At 38.5% G+C, this 17,208-nt stretch overlaps 3 protein-coding genes across 9 annotated transcripts in view; 1 reads left to right on the top strand and 2 right to left on the bottom strand.

Annotated features, from left to right (window-relative positions):
• Positions 1-17,208, bottom strand: part of LOC140525811 (putative olfactory receptor 2I1) — a 54,647-nt gene that overhangs the window by 19,070 nt on the left and 18,369 nt on the right. For 4 of the 7 annotated variants that reach the window (XR_011974129.1, XR_011974122.1, XR_011974124.1 and 1 more), the window contains one exon: positions 5,023-5,105. The gene's annotated coding sequence lies outside the window, so the exon portion shown is untranslated. Of the gene's footprint in view, positions 1-5,022; positions 5,106-5,209; positions 5,290-6,893; positions 6,989-7,220; positions 7,308-17,208 lie in introns of those variants that run through there. The other 3 variants (XR_011974126.1, XR_011974125.1, XR_011974128.1) reach the window with 3 other exon arrangements.
• The window catches only part of LOC140525813 (ubiquitin D-like), a 115,839-nt gene continuing 100,675 nt past the window's right edge, over positions 2,045-17,208 (top strand). The window contains exons 1-2 of the mRNA XM_072641506.1: positions 2,045-2,131; positions 2,842-2,920. The gene's annotated coding sequence lies outside the window, so the exon portion shown is untranslated. The remainder of the gene's footprint in view (positions 2,132-2,841; positions 2,921-17,208) is intronic.
• On the bottom strand, positions 2,125-3,413 carry LOC140525812 (olfactory receptor 2H2-like). Its single transcript, XM_072641504.1, has one exon. The coding sequence runs from the start codon at positions 3,411-3,413 to the stop codon at positions 2,475-2,477; it is 939 nt and encodes a 312-aa protein (XP_072497605.1). The 3' UTR covers positions 2,125-2,474.

Raw genomic sequence — 17,208 nt, 5'->3', positions numbered from 1 at the left:
GTTTTTTCAGGCAAAGATCTTTTTAGAGCCTCTTTAAACACAGTAGTCTCAGTGAACTACATTATAAAGGACACTGTTTGTACCCTAAAAGAGGAAGATCAATGACAACAATAAAAGAAAAATGTAAGGGGAAAGTCCATTTAAAGATTCGTTTGATTATTCTCATTAGTTTGGAGGACCAGAGATGAACCCATGAAAGGCATCATGCTGAGAAAGTCCTGGGCTAGGAGGAAGCTATTCCAGGGACCATGTCTTACATGACCACCAGGATGCCTGGTAAAGTCTGCTTAGAGAAGCTGTACAAGTGGTTTCTCTCTCACTAGCAGTTGCCTTTTTATAGATTGCATTAAGCCCTTGCCATTTGTACTTATGTCCTCTGAAGTATTCTGATGGACTTTCATAAAGCAGAATGCCAAAAGATCCTATGACTCTCCCCTTATCCTTCATTCTAGCCCTCAACCACATGATAGTTGAGAATTTGATAAGTAGGCAGATATAATAGGGAAAATTGGAAGGTAAGAGGTGACTTTAGAAGTCCTGACTTCCTGTGTGATCTCAAGTAATTTATTGAAGTGTTCTGTGCTTCAAGCAGCTAAATGTTGTAGTAGATATAGTTCTGGGTTTGTGATAAGGAAGACCTCACTTCAAATCCTGCTTCAGATATTAATTGTGTGATCCTGGGCCAGTCACATATCTTTTTTCAGTCTCAGTTTTTTCCATCTGTAAAATGGGGAGAATACCCACTTTCATGGTTGTTGTGAGGATCAAATGAGATAATATATGCAAGTCTTAAATGCTATTTGAATGCTAGGTACTATACATTGGAAGACTAATGAATTCTGAATCATGCTGCTGCTACTTAGGATAATGGACTTGGTGCTAGAAGGGGTTTTAGAGGGAATTGAGTTCAATTCCATCATTTCACAAAACAGAAAAATGAGACTATGAGAGGTTCATTGATTTCCCAGAGTCACAGGGCTAGTATTTAAGGAAAGATTTCAACCCAAGTCTTCCTGACTCAAAGGCCAGTTCTTTATCCTCCATACAATTTAGCTGTCTTAATCTTGGGCATTCACTTAGACAATCATTTTTTTCTCTCTAAGATACATTTTTCTCATCTATGAAATCGGGGGGTTGAACTAGATGACCTTTAAGATTCTTTCCAGCTCTAACATCCTCAGTTAATAGATGGGTTATCTTTTATGTGAAGTCTGTGAGAAAACATTAAATAGTGAAGGGATTAAAAGAGACAAAAAATATTAAAAAACTTATAGTGGCTCTTTTTGTTGTGTTCAATGTCTCCTGTCTCCAAAGAATTTGAGATCTAGTGTCTGCCCCCAAATTGGGAAATGTCTAAATGGCTAAATGTCATAAAATCACATTTATGAATATGATTATTGTGCTGTAAGAAATAGTGAAGGGGGTGGTTTCTGTAGGACTTGCAAAGACAGATGAACTGACAGGAAGTGAAATGAACAGAACCATGACAATAATGACAAAAATATGGCAAAGAAAAACAACTTTAAAAGACTTAGGAACTCTAATCTATGCCATGGAAATAACTGCAATTGCAATGGCCTCATGATGAAACCTATTATCTAGCTCTACATAGAGAAATAATAGAGTCAGGTGCAGATTGGTGTATATTTCCTTTTCTGGGGCATGAATACTATAGGAATTTATTTTCCTTGAGTATACATATTTGTAACAGATTTGGTTTTTCACCCTTCTCAATGCCTGGGAAAGGGGTAAGTAGGAGGGAAATAATTCAGAACTAAACATGAAATCAAATTAAAAAATAAAAACTAATCAAAAAGAAAACAAGAAAAGCCAATATAGAGCTGGTTGAATATAATTGATCAGGTACCAGTCAAATTCAATATATAGTTTTTCTCTATGCCTGGAAACTATTTGTGAATCTGTAATTTTATTTTTCCCACTAAGGTAAAAAAACAGAAGGAGTAGAAACAGAGGAAAAACCATTAAGAAGTAAAATAAGGATAAAAATGTGGATATCATTGAAAAAGTTGACAGGATCATAGAATCACAGATTTCAAGTTTGAAGAGACTTTGGAGGCCTTCCAATCCATTTCCTTAATTTTGCAGATGAAGATATAGGTCTACATAATGGGTAAGTTGTTTGGGGTCCCACAGGTCAAGGAAAATTCTTATGGTAACAAAGAAAGAGACAAAGTTGGAGATAGAAGACAGAAATTTCAAGAGGCACCCAGAATTAGCGAAATTGGGAAATATTACATAGGATAAAAATTAAGGTGAAGGCAGAATAAGGAAAATATGGATATAGGGTAGAGAAGAAAAATAAAAGAAAGATATATCATGATTTCATATGTATAACAGAGATTCGCATCCCAAACTCTGAGGTTATATGTTGAGTTGGGTCACATAAAGTTCCAAGTGAACTTGAAAAGCATTGGAAACATTCCTCTAACTTCAGAAACATCTCAGTCTCACTGTCAGCTCTTCCCTGGTTGCTTGATCTTGCCCAACTGCCTCCCAAATGCTCCCTTTACCTCCTTGTTTCTCAGGGTATATATGAGAGGGTTGAATGCAGGAGTCCCCACAGCATAGAAAAGACCAAAGAATTTTCCTCGGTCCTGGGCATAAGGGTTCTTGGGTTGGAGGTAGACAGTTATGACAGAACTGTAGAAGAAGGAGACCACCAGGAGGTGGGAGGAGCAGGTCCCAAAAGCTTTCTTCCTTCCCTCTGCTGAGTTAATCTTTAGCACAGTGTGGACAATAGCACCATAGGATACCAAAATGAGAGTCAGTGGCACAACCAGGATGAGGAAACTGGCGACAGACATCTGGATCTCATTATAGGTGGTGTCCTCACAGGAAAGACGAATGAGGGCTGGGACTTCACATACAAAGTCATCTACTCTCCTGTGGGAGCAGAAAGGTAAACGAAGAGTGGGTGGTATCTGGACCACAGACTCCAATAGTCCAATGACCCAGGCTATACTTGCTAGTCTCTGGCTAAGACGAGGGTGCATAATGATAGCATAATGGAGGGGTCTGCAAATTGCTACATATCGGTCAAAGGCCATGACAGCCAGGAGGATACACTCAGTGGTCCCTAGGGCCAGGAACACAAAGAGCTGAATGGCACAGGCATTGAAGCTGATGGTCTTCTCTGGACCCCAGAGGTTGGACAACAACTGGGGAACGCAGCTTGTAGTGAAGCAGAGATCCAGGAAGGAGAGGTTGGAAATGAAGAAGTACATGGGAGTGTGGAGTTTGGAGTCCAGGATAGACAGTAAGATGATGAGTGTGTTGCCAATCAGAGTCATGAAGTAGAAAGTCAGTACTACCACAAAGAGAGTTTTCTCTAACCTGGGGTGGTCAGAGAAACCCAAGAGGATAAAACCTCCTGGAAAGCTTTGATTATTCATGGCCTAGCTTTCATCTGTGCTATGGTAAATGAGAGAGAGAAAGAGGGAGAAAGAAAGAGAGAGAGAATTAGTTGAGATATTTCTCAACTTTTCAAATTAATATTGTTTGTGCCTGTGGACTTGTCAAAACACAGCAATGAGAGCTTTTTTTCCCTCATTTTTCTTATTCAGTCATGCAATTCTGTTCACCTTCATCTCTATTGACACCTCCTTCCCATAGACACTGTTATATAAAGTACAGTAGGCATCCTTTCAACTCTATTAACTACCACCACCATCCTCTACCCTTTTGATAAGACATTTGTAAATGTAACAAAACCCAAGAGATCCTGATTAATTGGTTAAGCAAAGGGGAGAACATGCCCTGTGTTCCACCATCTTTTGCTATTTTCTGCTCTTTTTAGATGACAGGGATATTCCCAAAAAATATAGTAAAGAATAGAAATCCTTTGTTTAAGAAAATGAAATACATGACCAGCAGTATGTTTATAGGTTATCTGCTTGGCATTTGTTTTTCTGTGAGCAGGAATGCATGACACAGCATCATTCCACACACTTTTACCCTGTTCTCCCTTATAACTAGTTTACAAACAGGACAAATGGCTAGATTTAGTCATCTGTTCTGAGCCTGAGGAATAGAATTCTCCTTTTTTGGAAAACTTATTGGTTTAGAAAGTCCTTTTCATACTATATGCAAACCCAGTGAAATGACCTAGAGTAAAGAAGTGGTAGACATGGTACATGCACTTAAAAAGCCTTTGGTCTAGTTGAATAGACAGGACAAATATAATATTGGAAAAAAATGGAAGGAAAATGGAAAATGAAATAAAAATTGAATTCAGGGGACTCAAGTTCATGTCAATTAGGGTTACATGGAATCAAGGAAGTTCTTGGGGGAGGTGTCCTTGGTCTTTGGAGTTAAGGTGGGAAGAATTGGGACATTGCAAGAGGCAGAGAGACGGCTGCTTATGCCAAATCTCAGGTAAGAGACTGATATAATTCCATAGGTCTGGTTGAGGGGACAGTGGTAAAGAATGCAAAAGTCAATAGTCAGGGTCAGCTGGCCCTGAGGGGCCATCATGGTTGTAGTCTTGGCTCTAGGCAGGATTGCAATGAACTTTTCCTTAACTAGTGACAATTCATCATGTGTTGGAAGGCACCTTCCTTGTGGGATGTAGCTAGAGGTTTTTGTGTCCGTCTCCCTCCGTTCCTTCCAGGAAGGAATCTTCATTATCTAGCTATCTAATCATCTCTTTGGATACTTATCTCACTTTTTCTCTTCTCTTTTTTTCTCCTAATATTTATATTCTGATATGTTTGTCTCTGTCTCTCTTTAGGCTATTTCTTTGTCTGTGTGACTTGCTTCTCTTTTTTCTCTGCCTCTTTCATTTAAGGAGGCTTTGTAGTACTTGAGTGTACATTGTTTTATGTGATTCATTTTCTCTCTTCCCTCTCTTCTGTCTTTTTGGTTTTCTTTCCCTACCTCTCAGTCTGTAACTCTCCACAAACCAATTCACTCAGAGATTCTTGTCTATTCCATAAACAGAAGACAAAGCCTCTTTTTTGCTAATTGCCAATCTACCCTTCCGTGACAAAATTTTCCACTTACCCTGAGTCAGTGAGAAAAATCTCCTAAGTGTCTTGCTGCTGGAGCTCCAAGATGCCAAAGAGCAGTGCCTAGCTCCAATTAACCTATTAAGATGAGAAAAGAAAAGAGAATAAGCAAAAACTGCTACAAATCCCCTTTTCGGAGACAATGGGGATTTCACTTCAGATAGAACTTAAAGAGCTCTTACTCCACAAAGTCTCCCTGGTCTGGGTAGTCTGATGCAGATGCAAAGCATTGAGTACTGGCAAAATCTTAAGGAATGCCTGGCTTCTTGAGCTGTGGGGGAAAACACCTCAGATCTAGAATAGTGGCCACCTTACAATCTCACCAACTCAGCAGGAGGAAATAAAAGGCACTAAAGAGACATTATTGTGATATTAGGAAGTTACAGTGATTGAGGAGGAACAGATCCCAGATCTCCCAACCCGTGGAGAGATGTAGCTCATTAATTCTGCGAAGACCCTAGGGAGAAGATGGAGTGCGCCCAGGATCTAGGCCCCAGGCCAGTAATTAGCTTCTAGTACTCTTGATGAGGGTGAAGAGAGAGAAAAAGAGCCCAGAGAAATGAATAGCAAAGCAACAAAGATAGTGCCAGGTAAAGTGGATTATCTTTTCCCTGACAGCAAAAACTAGAGCATTCTGATTCTCTCTGGTTTCCCTTTCACACACTCTGGATGAACCCATGAATCCTTGCTCCTTACTAGTCCCTTTGCCTTCTAATTCCTAATGGCTCCAGTCTCCCTCCCTCCTTGTCCTTTCCCCAAAGAGCCCGAGCACCAGACATAGGAGGGGAGGATTTTGTGGTGTGCAGGGAGAGGAGGAAGGGATTAGTAGTAGGTTCTTTTCATTTTCTATCCAGATTGTCAGCATCAAATCCTTGGCAGAGATGGTTGTTTATGCAACTGTCCTGAGCCCAGAGGATCTTTCTGACAAGCTGTATGTTCCTGGAATTATAGAGGGCACTTCTTAGAAATTAAACTGGTCAGGAAAAGGGTATTTAAAGTACATTTTTACTTCAATGAAATGACCAGGAGTAAAATTAGCTTAAATTCAAACTCAGGGATTCTACCTCCATCCAGACTTTCTCCCATCATAGCATGACATTGCAGAACTTCTGAAAAGTCCTAAATAGTTTTAAAATGGTTTTTCCTAGATATGCACTAATAGAAGTGAATAAAGCCAACATCAAGGAGTAGGGAGAAGACTAGAGGTAGGCTAGGTAGGTGGCTGTCTGGGGTAAATTCGATCTGTGAGGGGGGAAGTACACTTGGAAGAGCTTTAAACAAATCTATTTTTATTGACAGATTTTTTTGGGGGGGGGCTGGAACCATAGAGTTCTTTTTTTTTTTAAATTTAATTTCATTTATTTATTTTTTAATGTTCTACAATCACTACCATAGAATTAAGATTTTAACCCCCCCACACCTACCCCCCTCCCTCCCCAAGACGATGCAATTCTGTATAGGTTCTACATATACTCTCCTGTTGAATACGTTTTCACTATAGTCATGCTATGTAGATGAACTAAAATAAATGGAAGAAATCATATAACAAATCAAAACATGATACACAAACACACACACACACAAACATTCTGCGAATGAATCATAGAGTTCTTTTTTAAAAAATTTAATTAATTTATTTGTTTTCAGCTTTCGATAATCACTTCTATAAGTCTTAAATTTTCTCCCCCTCCCTCTTCCCTTTCTTCCCTTTCTTGACAGTTTTTAAGACATCATATTGTTTCGTCATTAAGGACATATCCCTTTCAAATGATTTTTATAAAAAAAGAGAATAAGAGTTTAGCAATAATAGTTAACACATTGACCGCGTATGAAAACACTGTATTTCCTACACCACTAGTCACCTACTGATGCAGTAGAGGGAGATGCATTTTCTCACTTGTTGTCCAGGACCAGTCTTAGTCACTATTCTATCTATGTCCTGTCAACTTCCAGAGTTCTGTCTAAGAAAGAGGAACAGAATTAGGTTTAATGCAAGTTTATTTCTCTTGAAGGAGGTGGGCATGCTTATGAAAACACTGGAGCTGCAGTAAGCTGAGCTAAAAAAAAAGGGTCAGTTGAAGGAGATTCTATGTCCATAGCATGAGGAAGTGTTCCCTCTTTCCTTCCCCCTGGCTCAGGATGCTTGTGGCTTTTGTTTGTCAAGATTATAGTTCCCAAAAAGCAAAGACTTACTCTTGACTCAGGATGTCTGTCCTTTTGTTGGCCAGGATTACAACTTCCATAAGGCAAATGAGTGTCCCCAGGATATCTGGTTTCTGTCTAGCATAAAGAAAGGAATGTTCTAAAACATGATAGTGTCCTAACAAAATATTTTCTTAATAAGAGAGGGCCATAAAAAAACAAGATAACGAGAGAAATACCTTTAATCAAGACAGTTTCTGGTTCAAGGCCCCTGGTCTTTATTTGTTATAAACTGGAAAATGCTCCCAGTCAGTTTAATCTAGTCTTGAGGTTGCTGACACAGCAGGAAAACTTTGGGGTTCACTCAGAGAGCGTCACAAAGCATTATTGGTATTCGCTGAAATCCTTCTCTTCTTCTCTATCTCTCTATTTGGGATATAGTGATATGGGATATATGTGTATATGGTGAATGGTGATAGGAGTTCTCTGATGGTATAACCATCAACAGGAGTGTCAAAGGTGTACCTGGGTGTTCTGTTCTTAAGCTCAATTCCTTGCTAAAATTTTGCTCTGGGTTCATAAAGGCTATCTAGGGTATACTCTGGGATATACTCAGAAATTATTCTAAATTGCAGAAACTTCTCGTAAGTAAGGAGGATTTTGTTATTCATTTTTAGATAATAGCTCCCAGGCTCCTAGATAATAATTCCAAAAGTCACAGTGAAAAACAGTTCTACTGCAACTGTGCAGTGTTGACCTGATAGTTTGGTTAAAGAGGCAAATTGACTAGGTGATATGTAAATTCATATAGTTTATTCCTTAAAAGCCAACAGATACTTCATCACAGAGCCTGAAGGAAACTTCTGACTGACTGATTCAAGAATGACCAGGCTTAAATATGTTTTAGGACAATCCCAGGATGTCCCTCAGATTTATGGTCCCCACATATCCTTAACTATACCATGAGAAAGAAATTTTCTTAGTTGTAAACACAGTGAGACAAGGCAATTGACAAAGTAGTGTTATTTGGAAATTATGATCCTAGGATGTCTGTTTTTCTCTGTCTCTGCATATCAAGGTAAGTTCCACCACTCTGGTTGCGGGTACTCTGTCCTAAACACGTCTTTGAAGCTGCTGATACAGGAAAGGGCATTCTTAGAGCAAAACAAAGCAGTCTGATTGATTAGTTCAGGCTTTGGCCCTTATCAAAGTCCAAAAATGGTATTAAATGATTATCAGTAGTGAGATATGGGGATGACATAATGTGATTTTTACTGGTTTCTTGCTGTCCTTCATTCTTGAAGAGGACCAAAATGACATCACCATGATAAAGTGAAATTTCAGTGTGTCCAACTGTGGCTGATCAGACCAATATGAGTTTGGAATGCTTTACCACAGGTTGGGCACAGATAGTCCATGTGAATATTTGAGGTGGATATTCCAAATTTGCACATCCTACCTTTACTTTGTGATGTTTCAATTCTGCTTCGCTCAAAGAGCACAACACCCTTTCTGATGTGGGCATGCCATGCTGAGCAGTCCTGTGTCAGTGTCTCCCATGTTGCGCAGTCACATCCAAAGTTCTTTAGAGAGACCTTGAGAGTATTCTTGTATCACTTCTGACCACCATGTGATCGCCTGCCCCATGTGAGTTCTCCATAAAATAGTCTTTTTGGCAAGTGTACATTTTGCATTCAAACAACATGGCCAGTCCATCAGAGTTGCATTCTCTGAAGCATAGGTTGAATGCATGGCAGTTCAGCTCAAGCAAGGACTTCAGTGTCTGGTACCTTATCCTGCCAGGTGATCCTTAGAATCTTCCTAAGATATTTACTACACTTGCACCGAATGACGATTTTGCTAAAGTTAGTAAGTGAGCTTAATGTTGGCAAATTGCCTTCTTTTTCTATTGCCCTATAAATCAATTGAACTCTGGTCAGTAAGTGGAAATTTGGGTTATACATGGAGGACTGCATTATATTGCCTTGATCGGCCCTTATCAAAAGTTGTGGGGAATCTGTGCTTATCTTTTTACCTGTGAAACACCTGTAATCAGCACATGCCCAACACAATCCCCTGGTATTTTTCTCCCTCTGGGATAGCTTTGCCTTTATCAGTCCTCAATTAAACACTTATAGACTTGGACATCAATCATAGTTAGTTGCCATATACATTAATAGCAATGCAAAATACCATAGAAACACACATAAGAAGTAAATAAGGAATGGAAAAATTATTTTTTTCAGTGTGTACTACGCTAAGTGATGGGTTCAGGATGCAACCTAAGAATGTTAGGGTGGCACCAGAAATGATGAAGAATAGTTGTGAGGATTCTGGTGTCCTGAAATAAATTCACTTGGACAGTTTTCCAATTTAAAGAAGAGTGCTGAGCCTAAAGACGGGACTTCAGTGGGTCACTACTTGAACATCCAGAAGCTGGGATGCCGGAGTGATCAGTAAGTGCTCTCCCCTCCCCCCCGATGACCGTGAGGGAACCATAAAATTCTTCCCCAGATTGATCCTGGATCAGCGGGAGCAGCAGAAAGGGGCGAGTGGTCTCGTAACACCAGAGGCTGGAGAGGTGGCAAAGGGGGATTCTTCCTACCGTGGTGGAGGCTATCTGGAGGGACAGACGACCCAGGGCAGAGAAAAATTCGCACTGAGACCCAAGCAAGCCTCAGCCCGGGAGACGAGCCCCAGGAGGGGCGGGAACACGCATTAGCCTCTAGGCGTGCCCCAGCCCTCCAGGGGAAAAGGGAAGACAATAGGGAAGCTGGGATCACCATCCCCCCCGGACCTTGCCTTTGCCTCAGGCCAGCTGAGGAGATAGCCTGAGACCAGACCACACCTCCCACACACCTATCAAGCTAAACCCAGGGTTGATCTGGGAAACAACAACAACAAAAAAAAAAGCCTGCTTTTAGCCTAGACAAACATCAACTCAACTTAAAAGATCTGTATCTTCTGACTGAAAGAACCAAAAGCTACAACACTCAGCCAACATCATGAATCGGAAAAAGCAGACGAAAAGTGAAAAAACCATAGAATCTTTCTATGGGGATAAGGGCCAAAACACAAACACCAAAGAGGTCAGAGCTGAGACTGTACTTCCATCTGAAACCTCAGATGGGACTATGAATTTCTCGCAAGCACAACTAGATTACCTGGAACGTCTGAAGAAGGATATAAAAGAAAAACTGGCCAATGATTTTAAAACCATAAAAAAAGAATTCACTGATGAGAACATCAATCTGAAAAAGAAAATTGAAGAAATGGAAAAGGAAGTTCAAAAATTAACTGGAGAGAATAATTCCCTAAAAGGAAGAGTTAATCAAACGGAAAAGGAAACTCAAAACCTAATAGGGAAAATTGATCAGATGGAAAAGGAAACCCAAAACCTAACTGGGAAAATTGGTCGAATGGAAAAAGAAGTACAAAAATTAAATGGAGAAAATAGCTCCTTAAAGGGAAAAATTGGCCAGATGGAAAAGGAGATGCGAAAGCTAACTGAAGAAAACAATACGATCAAGATTAGAATTGGGCAAGTAGAAACTAATGACTCAATGAGGCAACAAGAGTCAGTCAAACAAAATCTAAAGAATGAAAAGATGGAAGAAAATCTAAAATATTTAATTGGAAAAACAACTGACCTGGAAAATAGATCCAGGAGAGAAAATCTAAGAATTATTGGCCTGCCAGAAACCCATGATGAAGAAAAGAGTCTGGACAATATCTTCCAGGAAATCATCAAGGAAAACTGCCCAGAAGTACTAGACTCAGAGGGCAAAATAGTCATCGAAAGAATCCACCGTTCCCCACCGGAAAGGGATCCCAAACTCAAAACCCCAAGAAATATAGTTGCCAAATTCCAGAGCTATCAAGTGAAGGAGAAAATACTACAAGCAGCCAGAAAGAAACAATTTAAATATCAAGGTCACACAGTCAGGATCACACAGGACCTTGCAGCTTCTACATTAAAAGATCGAAAGAATTGGAACCCAATATTCCGTAAGGCAAAGGAGTTGGGACTCCAACCGAGGATCAACTACCCAGCAAAGTTCAGCATAACATTTCAGGCAAGGAGAAAGTCATTCAACGAAATAAGGGATTTCCAGAGCTTCCTGACCAAAACACCAGAACTCAATAGACAATTTGATCTTCAAATGCAGGTCTCCAGAGAATCATAAAAAGGTAAACAGAGGGGAAAAAACAAAAACAAAAACTTGCAACTCAATTAGGGCAATCTGTTTACCTCCCTGTAAGGGAAGATGCTACCTGTTAATCTTGAGAACTGTGCAGCTATTATGATAAAAGGGATATATGTAGAGGGAACGGGCATAAAGTAAATGATGTCATGGCAAAAATATGATTTAAGTATGAGAAGGGAATGTAATAGGAGGTGTGGAAAGGGGGAAGCAGAAAATGGCAAATTATATCACAGGAAGAAGTACAAAACCATAGTAGAGGGAAGGAGGGGAGGGAGATGAGCATTGTTTGAGAGGTACTCTCATCTGATTTGTTCAAAGGAGGGAACAATAACCTTAAGCAGATAATCCTAACTAGCTCTACAGGTAGTAGGAGGGGAAGGGGGAAGAAAGGGGAGGGTGGCTAAAAGGGAGGAAAGAAGCAATAAGAGTAAAGGGGACTAAAAGGGAGGGGGGCTAAAAGAAGGAGGGGAAGGCTGCAGGAGGAGGGGGAGAAAAGTGAATACTATTGAGGAGGGGAAGGGAGACGGGAGAGTTAAAAGCACAAATGGTGGGAAAGAGGGTGGAGGGAAATACACAGATTGTAATCATAACTGTGAATGTGAATGGGATGAACTCTCCCATAAAACGGAGACGGATAGCAGAATGGATTAAAAGCCATAATCCAACAATATGCTGCTTACAAGAAACACATTTGAAACGGGGGGATACACATAGGATAAAGGTCAAAGGATGGAGCAGAATATATTGTGCTTCAGCTCATGTAAGAAAGGCAGGAGTAGCAATCCTAATCTCAGACAAAGCAAAAGCAGAAATAGATCTAATCAAAAGGGATAAGGATGGAAACTATATCCTACTAAAAGGCACCATAGACAATGAAGCAATATCATTACTAAACATGTATGCTCCAAGTGGTATAGCATCCAGATTCTTAGAGGAGAGGTTGGGGGAGTTGAAGGAAGAAATTGATAGCAAAACTATACTAGTGGGGGACCTCAACCTCCCCCTCTCTGAACTAGATAAATCCAACCTTAAAATAAACAAGAAAGAGGTTAAGGAGGTAAATAAAACTCTGGATAAGGTAGATATGATAGATCTTTGGAGAAAATTAAATGGGAATAGAAAGGAATATACCTTTTTCTCAGCGGTACATGGAACATTTACAAAAATTGACCATGTACTAGGACATAAAAATCTCACAATCCAGTGCAGAAAGGTAGAGATAATCAATGCATCCTTTTCAGATCATAATGCATTAAAAATTACATGTAATAAAAGGCCATGGAAAGAGAAACCAAAAATCAATTGGAAACTAAATAATCTAATTCTAAAGAAGGATTGGGTTAAAGAAGAAATCATAGAAACAATCAACAACTTCATTCAAGAGAATGACAATAGTGAGACAACGTACCAAAACTTATGGGACACTGCAAAAGCAGTTATTAGGGGAAGTTTTATATCTCTGAATGCTTACATAAATAAAATAGAGAAAGAGGAGATCAATGACTTAGGCTTGCAGTTGAAAAAGCTAGAAAAAGAACAAATTGAAAATCCCCAAGTAAATACCAAATTAGAAATACTGAAAACCAAAGGAGAGATTAATAAAATTGAAATAAAGAAAACTATTGAATTAATAAATAAAACCAATAGTTGGTTTTATGAAAAAACTAATAAAATTGATAAACCTTTGGTTAATCTGATCAAAAAAAAGAAAGAAGAAAACCAAATTACTAACATTAAAAATGAAAGGGGTGAACTCACCTCCAATGAGGAGGAAATTAAAACAATAATTAGAAACTACTTTGCCCAACTTTATGCCCACAAATTCGATAATCTAAACGAGATGGATGAATATTTTAAAAAATACAAATTGCCCAGATTAACAGAAGAGGAAGTTGAATACTTAAACAACCCCATCTCAGAAAAAGAAATTGAACAAGCCATCAATGAACTCCCTAGGAAAAAATCTCCAGGGCCAGATGGATTCACAAGTGAATTCTATCAAACATTTAAAGAACAGTTAATTCCAATACTACATACACTATTCTTGAAAATTGGGGAAGAAGGAGTCCTCCCAAATTCTTTCTATGATACAAATATGGTTTTGATACCCAAACCAGGAAGAGACAAAACAGAGAAAGAAAATTATAGACCAATTTCCCTAATGAATATAGATGCAAAAATTTTAAATAAGATTTTAGCAAAACGAATACAGCATCTAATCACGAGATTAATACATTATGATCAGGTAGGATTCATACCAGGACTACAGGGCTGGTTCAATATTAGGAAAACTATTAGCATTATCGACCACATCAACAACAAAGCTAACAAAAACCACATGATTATCTCAATAGATGCAGAAAAAGCTTTTGACAAAATACAACATCCATTCCTACTAAAAACATTGGAGAACGTAGGAATAAAGGGAACTTTCCATAAAATAATAAGCAGTATCTATCTAAAACCTTCAGCAAGCATTATATGCAATGGGGATAAGCTAGATGCATTCCCAATAAGATCAGGGGTGAAACAAGGTTGTCCATTATCACCACTATTATTCAATATGGTACTAGAAATGTTAGCTGTAGCAATTAGACAAGATAAAGATATTCAAGGAATTAGAATAGCCAAAGAAGAAACTAAGTTATCACTCTTTGCAGATGATATGATGATTTACCTAGAGAATCCCAGAGATTCAAGTAAAAAATTACTTGAATTAATAAACAACTTTGGCAAAGTTGCAGGGTACAAAATAAACCCACACAAATCCTCTGCATTCCTATATATTAGCAACAAAGTTCAACAGCAAGAGATAGAAAGAGAAATCCCATTTAAAGTTAGGGTAGACAGTATAAAATACTTAGGAGTCTACCTGCCAAAACAAACCCAGGGACTATATGAACACAATTACAAGACACTTTTTGCACAAATAAAGTCAGATTTAAGTAAGTGGAAAAACATTAGTTGCTCATGGGTAGGCCGTGCTAATATAATAAAAATGACAATTCTACCCAAATTAATATACTTATTTAGTGCCATACCAATTAAACTATCAGACAATTACTTTCTAGAGCTGGATAAAATAATATCAAAATTCATTTGGAAAAACAAAAGGTCCAGAATATCAAAGGGACTAATGAAAAGAAATGCTTGGGAAGGTGGCCTAGCGCTACCAGACCTTAAACTGTACTATAAAGCAGCAATTATCAAAACCACTTGGTATTGGCTAAGAAACAGAGAGGTAGACAAGTGGAATAGACTTGGCACTCAAGATGCAGTAGGCAAGGAATATAGCAACCTTCTGTTTGATAAACCCAAGGACCCCAGCTTCTGGGATAAGAACTCATTGTTTGACAAAAATTGCTGGGAAAACTGGATAACAGTGTGGCGGAAATTAGGCATAGACCCATACCTGACACCGTACACAAGAATAAAGTCCAAATGGGTACATGATTTAGGTATAAAGATTGATACCATGAATAAACTGGAGAAGCAAGGAATAGTGTATTTATCAGATCTATGGAGAAGGGAAGAATTCTTTACTAAAGAAGAGATAGAATGCATTATGAAATGCAAAATGGATAACTTTGAGTACATTAAACTGAGAAGTTTTTGCACAACCAAACCCAATGCAACCAAAATCCGGAGGGATGTAGTAAATTGGGAAAAAATTTTTACAGCTAAGCTCGGGGATAAAGGCCTCATTTCTAGAATATATAGAGAACTGACCCAAATGTATAATCATACAAGTCATTCCCCAATTGATAAATGGTCAAAGGATATGAACAGGCAATTTTCAGAGGAAGAAATTAAAGCTATCTATAATCATATGAAAAAATGCTCTAAATCACTATTGGTTAGAGAGATGCAAATCAAAACAACTCTGAGGTACCACATCACACCTATAAGATTGGCAAACATGACAGAACAAGAAAATGATAAATGCTGGAGAGGATGTGGGAGAGTTGGAACACTAATTCATTGTTGGTGGAGCTGTGAGCGCATCCAACCATTCTGGAGAGCAATTTGGAACTATGCCCAAAGGGCTACAAAAATGTGCATACCCTTTGACCCAGCAATATCGCTACTAGGACTATATCCCCAAGAGATCATAAAAATGGGAAAGGGTCCCACATGTACAAAAATATTTATAGCAGCACTCTATGTAGTTGCCAAAAACTGGAAGTCAAGGGGATGTCCATCAATTGGGGAATGGCTGAATAAATTATGGTATATGAATGTAATGGAGTACTATTGTGCCATAAGAAATGATGAACAAGAAGACTTCAGAGAGGCCTGGAAGGACTTATATGACCTGATGCTGAGTGAAAGGAGCAGAACCAGGAGAACTTTATGCACAGCAACAACAACAGTGTGTGAGAGTTTTTTCTGGTAGACTTAGATTTTTGTAATAACACAAGAACTTCTGAAAAAAAAAAAAAAAATCCCAATGGTGGACCTCAAGGCAAAAAGCCTTCCACACTCAGAGAGAGAAATATGGAAGTCACTCACATAATGTAGCAGATCATGTTTGTGTATGTGTATCTGTTTGTGTATCATGTTCTGATTTGTTATACGGATTCTTTCATTTATCTTAGTCTGACTACACAGCATGACGATAGTGAAAATATACTCAATAGGAAAGTTTATGTAGAATCTATACAGAATTGTATGCAGTCGTGGGGAGGGAGGGAGGTAGTGGGGGGTGGGTGGGGAGGGATAAAATCGCAATTGTATGGCAGTGATTGTTAAACATTAAAAAAAATAAAAAAATTAATAGGAAAAAAAAAAAAAAAAAAAAAAAAGAAGAGTGCTGTGTTTGAAGTCAAAGACTTGGATTCAAATCCTGGTTCTTCTGCTTATTACCTGTGTGACTACTTTAGAAGTCATTTCATCTTTAAATTTGCTGGCTCGAAAATCTCTTCTAACTTCAAATGTATGACACTATCCCTGAATGACATTATTAGAGAATATAGAATAAATAATATTGCAGTGGTAATGACTACTTCAGCATGAGTCTCAGCTTAAAGAGATGAGAAAGAGAACTAGGGCATCTCTTCATCTAGAAAATCACTGTAGAGCTAGTTAAGGAATACAACACAGGAAGGAAGGGGAGGAGGAAAAGCAAGGCTACTTTTAATTTTCTAGTAATGGTGAATGTTATCAGAAGCTGAGCACACTCTGGATCTGGAAATTCCCAGGAAGAACTTTTAGATTAAACTCCCTGTTCCCACCCTCTGTAGTATTTCTGGATTTGTTCTGATAATCATTTAATATCATTTTTGAACTTTAATAAGGGCCAGAAGAGCCTGGACCTAGCAGCTTTTTTGTTCTCTGAGTAAACTCAGAGAATACCTCTTCCTATATCAACAAGGCCAGATGGGGCTGATTTAGGATTCTTTATAAGACCCTTAACCCAAGGAATTATCTTGAATAATGGGACTTGTTCTTAATATTTTGTGGACTTATACTAGATTATGGCACGTTAATGATAAAGAAAACACAGATATCCTGGGTCATAATTTCAACCGACAATTTGTCAGTTCACTTATTGTATTTACAACTTATTCAAATAAGAAAATTCTTTTCTCATGGTATCATTAAACACATATAGAGACCATAATCTGAGGGACACAGACATCCAGGGATTGTCCTAAAACAGATTAAAGCCTGGTCATTCTTGTATCGCAGTCAAAAGTTTCCTTGTGGCTCATGATCATCTATCTGCCAGCTTTAAGGGAATAAACACTATGAATTTTCATATCACCTGGCCTGTTTGCCTTCTTGACCAAATTTTAAGGTAAACAGTTCCTTCAGCCACATCATGTTAA

Source organism: Notamacropus eugenii, chromosome 2, assembly GCF_028372415.1.
Source record: "Notamacropus eugenii isolate mMacEug1 chromosome 2, mMacEug1.pri_v2, whole genome shotgun sequence".
Classification (NCBI taxonomy): domain Eukaryota; kingdom Metazoa; phylum Chordata; class Mammalia; order Diprotodontia; family Macropodidae; genus Notamacropus; species Notamacropus eugenii.
This window is presented reverse-complemented; position numbering and strand designations above follow the sequence as displayed.